The sequence below is a fragment of the Montipora foliosa genome, chromosome 14, assembly GCF_036669935.1.
Source record: "Montipora foliosa isolate CH-2021 chromosome 14, ASM3666993v2, whole genome shotgun sequence".
Taxonomy (NCBI): domain Eukaryota; kingdom Metazoa; phylum Cnidaria; class Anthozoa; order Scleractinia; family Acroporidae; genus Montipora; species Montipora foliosa.
Window position 1 is genome coordinate 15,975,494 of NC_090882.1, and position 2,500 is coordinate 15,977,993.

General features: G+C 41.2%; 1 protein-coding gene across 1 annotated transcript in view; it reads left to right on the plus strand.

Annotated features, from left to right (window-relative positions):
• LOC137985172 (mucin-2-like) overlaps positions 1-1,277 on the plus strand; it is a 62,796-nt gene extending 61,519 nt beyond the window's left edge. The window contains 1 exon segment of the mRNA XM_068832693.1: positions 675-1,277. Coding sequence (XP_068688794.1) covers positions 675-1,120 — 446 coding nt within the window. The 3' untranslated portion in view covers positions 1,121-1,277.
• The last annotated feature ends 1,223 nt before the right edge of the window (positions 1,278-2,500 follow it).

A 2,500-nucleotide genomic window follows, 5' to 3' on the forward strand; every position in this document is an offset into this window, starting at 1 on the left:
ATCATGAATTTATTCTTCCCAAATGATCTTCCCAATGACGTCAAAGAACGATGACACTTTTTAAGAGCGAATGAGGCCTTCTTACTCGTGATCTTTATATTAAGATCACTTGTGATCTTTATGAAATAATCCTAGTCATTTTTCTTCGTTCGCTGCTTGTTTGTTCAGCCTTGCATTTTACCACTCTGCAAAAAGTATCAAAAGACCACTTTGCGACATATCACGTTTATTTTGGCACGGATTTTTCCAACAGTGCTTTTTCTTCATCGGCAGTTTTCAATCTGAACTTTTTCTTACGCGGCATTTTCAATCAACCTCTTCACATATAACAATCAACGACAAAGAATAAGGACTGTAGGAAAAAAGTTAACGTCCATTTACTATATATATATATACATAGAGGCAATCCAATGTAAACTCTCATTGTACCTCAAGAAGGCTGGTTTGGCCAGCCGAAATATAGTACACTACTAAAATCAAATCTACGTTGTATCGGCTCTTGCTTAAAATACTTAGTTTCTCAACTTGTAATTACGCCGATCAGATAAAGCCACTGATCCAAAGTACACCGACAGGAAGATTGTCCACGGTTGCTTGCTTCAAAACCCTGGAGAGTAACCAGCCATAAGAGATGTATGCTTATCCTTTCTATCTCATTATGGTTTACTCTGCAGTTCCGTCCACATCAAAGGAACCAATCAACAAGCGCGAGAGTTGCAAGCTCAAGATACACAAGAAAGGTCATTACGTCACCATGGAGCCTATAGAGAATGTTACCTGCCAATCAACTGAAACAGTTGACATCACATCTTGCGCGGGTAACTGCATGTCATCTGCCATAGCCACCCACGGATCCGACCGATACAATCCAGACTGCAAATGCTGCAAGCCGTTTATAATGGAAGAACAGAAGGTCAACCTAACTTGCTCAGACAACATACCCAGGGAAACAACTTTCAGTGTCATAACTGAATGCAGGTGCGATAAATTTAGCTGCACGGCCGGCCCATCACACGAAGGAGAAATAGCAGTGGATCCAGACACAAATCATGAAGTTGCTGACGACAAGAGGAAACGCCGTCGTCGAGCACTTTCGCGGTTGTTTGCCCTTCCACCATGAAAAGGCAAAAGGCAAACATTTGGGTGGGAGTAACGGGTAGTTGTTATCTATATATCTTAAATGAAATTTACGAATTCATTGTCTTGAAATGAAAGAAAATAATTTGCACTGTAACACCGAGAAGGGATTGTCAAATAAATGATTATATTGAAAGGTTTGAGTTGATTGTTCTTGAGGCGTATTTTGGGACCTTAGTAATAGTATTACGGTAATCACGTTTCATATGTTTGAAGTGCGGGAATAGAATGAAATGAAAGTTGGAAAGATCATCGCAGTTAAGGCCCGGGGGAGGGGAGGGGGGCAAAGGGCGTCAACACTTGCTTCAATATCCGTTCGATTTTGTTGAACAGCGATGATGAAACCGTTTGACCCACCCCCCCCCCCCCCCTTCTTTCAGCCTTGTTGAGCATGCCCCTACGCACTAATCGGCCGGTCTCTCCGCGGCTGCAGCCGGCGCACCTGGGCCTTTTTATTGAGCAACCAACACGATCTCTTCATCAAATGAAGGATTATCCTTCATTGTCAGTTTGTTCCAAATGAAGTATTATCCTACATTTAGATTACTCTGTCCCAGGACTTGTGGTAGCAGATAAAAATTAAAAACACTAAAAGTAGTGCCTGGACAGGACTTGAACCCAGAGCACCGACTTTGAAGGAACTGTTCTTATCCACTTAACCACTAAAGATCAGCTGACTGATTTATTGTGCCGATTATTTACCAAAACTAATCAGTATATTTAACGAGGCGCGTATATATATATTTAGTATCACCCAACTAGTGGACCAATGCAAATCCAGCATTTTAATTGGCTAAGCTTCTAGAGGACTGTTGGTAATAGTCCACGAGTAGCGAAAAGCGTGTAGCTTTCTTTCGTTTTATTCCCAAATAAATATTTCTTCAACTTGCATTTGCTAACTTTATTATTGCCTTTTCTTTCCGACTAATTGGGTGATAGGGTGATACTAAATCAATTAGACCCTTCGCCCTAAAGGGCCACGGGTCAATAGCCTATTCGGCTTCCCCTCATGGGCTATTCACCTATGGTTTACCAAGCAACAGTGACAACTGAAGATAACAGGCCAGCCCAAACTTATGTTGGACTCGCTGAGAACTCTTTTAAAACAAGATTTGCAATCACAAATCTTCTTTTAAAAACCCCAACAAGAGACTCAATACAGTGCTCAGTAAGCATGTTTGGTGTTTGAAGGAAGCAAAGTCACCTGGAAACTTTAGAAACAAACCTCTCCTTACAACCCTGTCTCGAACCGATGTAATTTGTGCCTGAAATATTTTATCATTTGTAGACCTGAACTAGCGACCTTGAACATGTGCAATTTACTGGTAACTTCCTGTAGGCACGCAAACAAATTTCTCGAAAA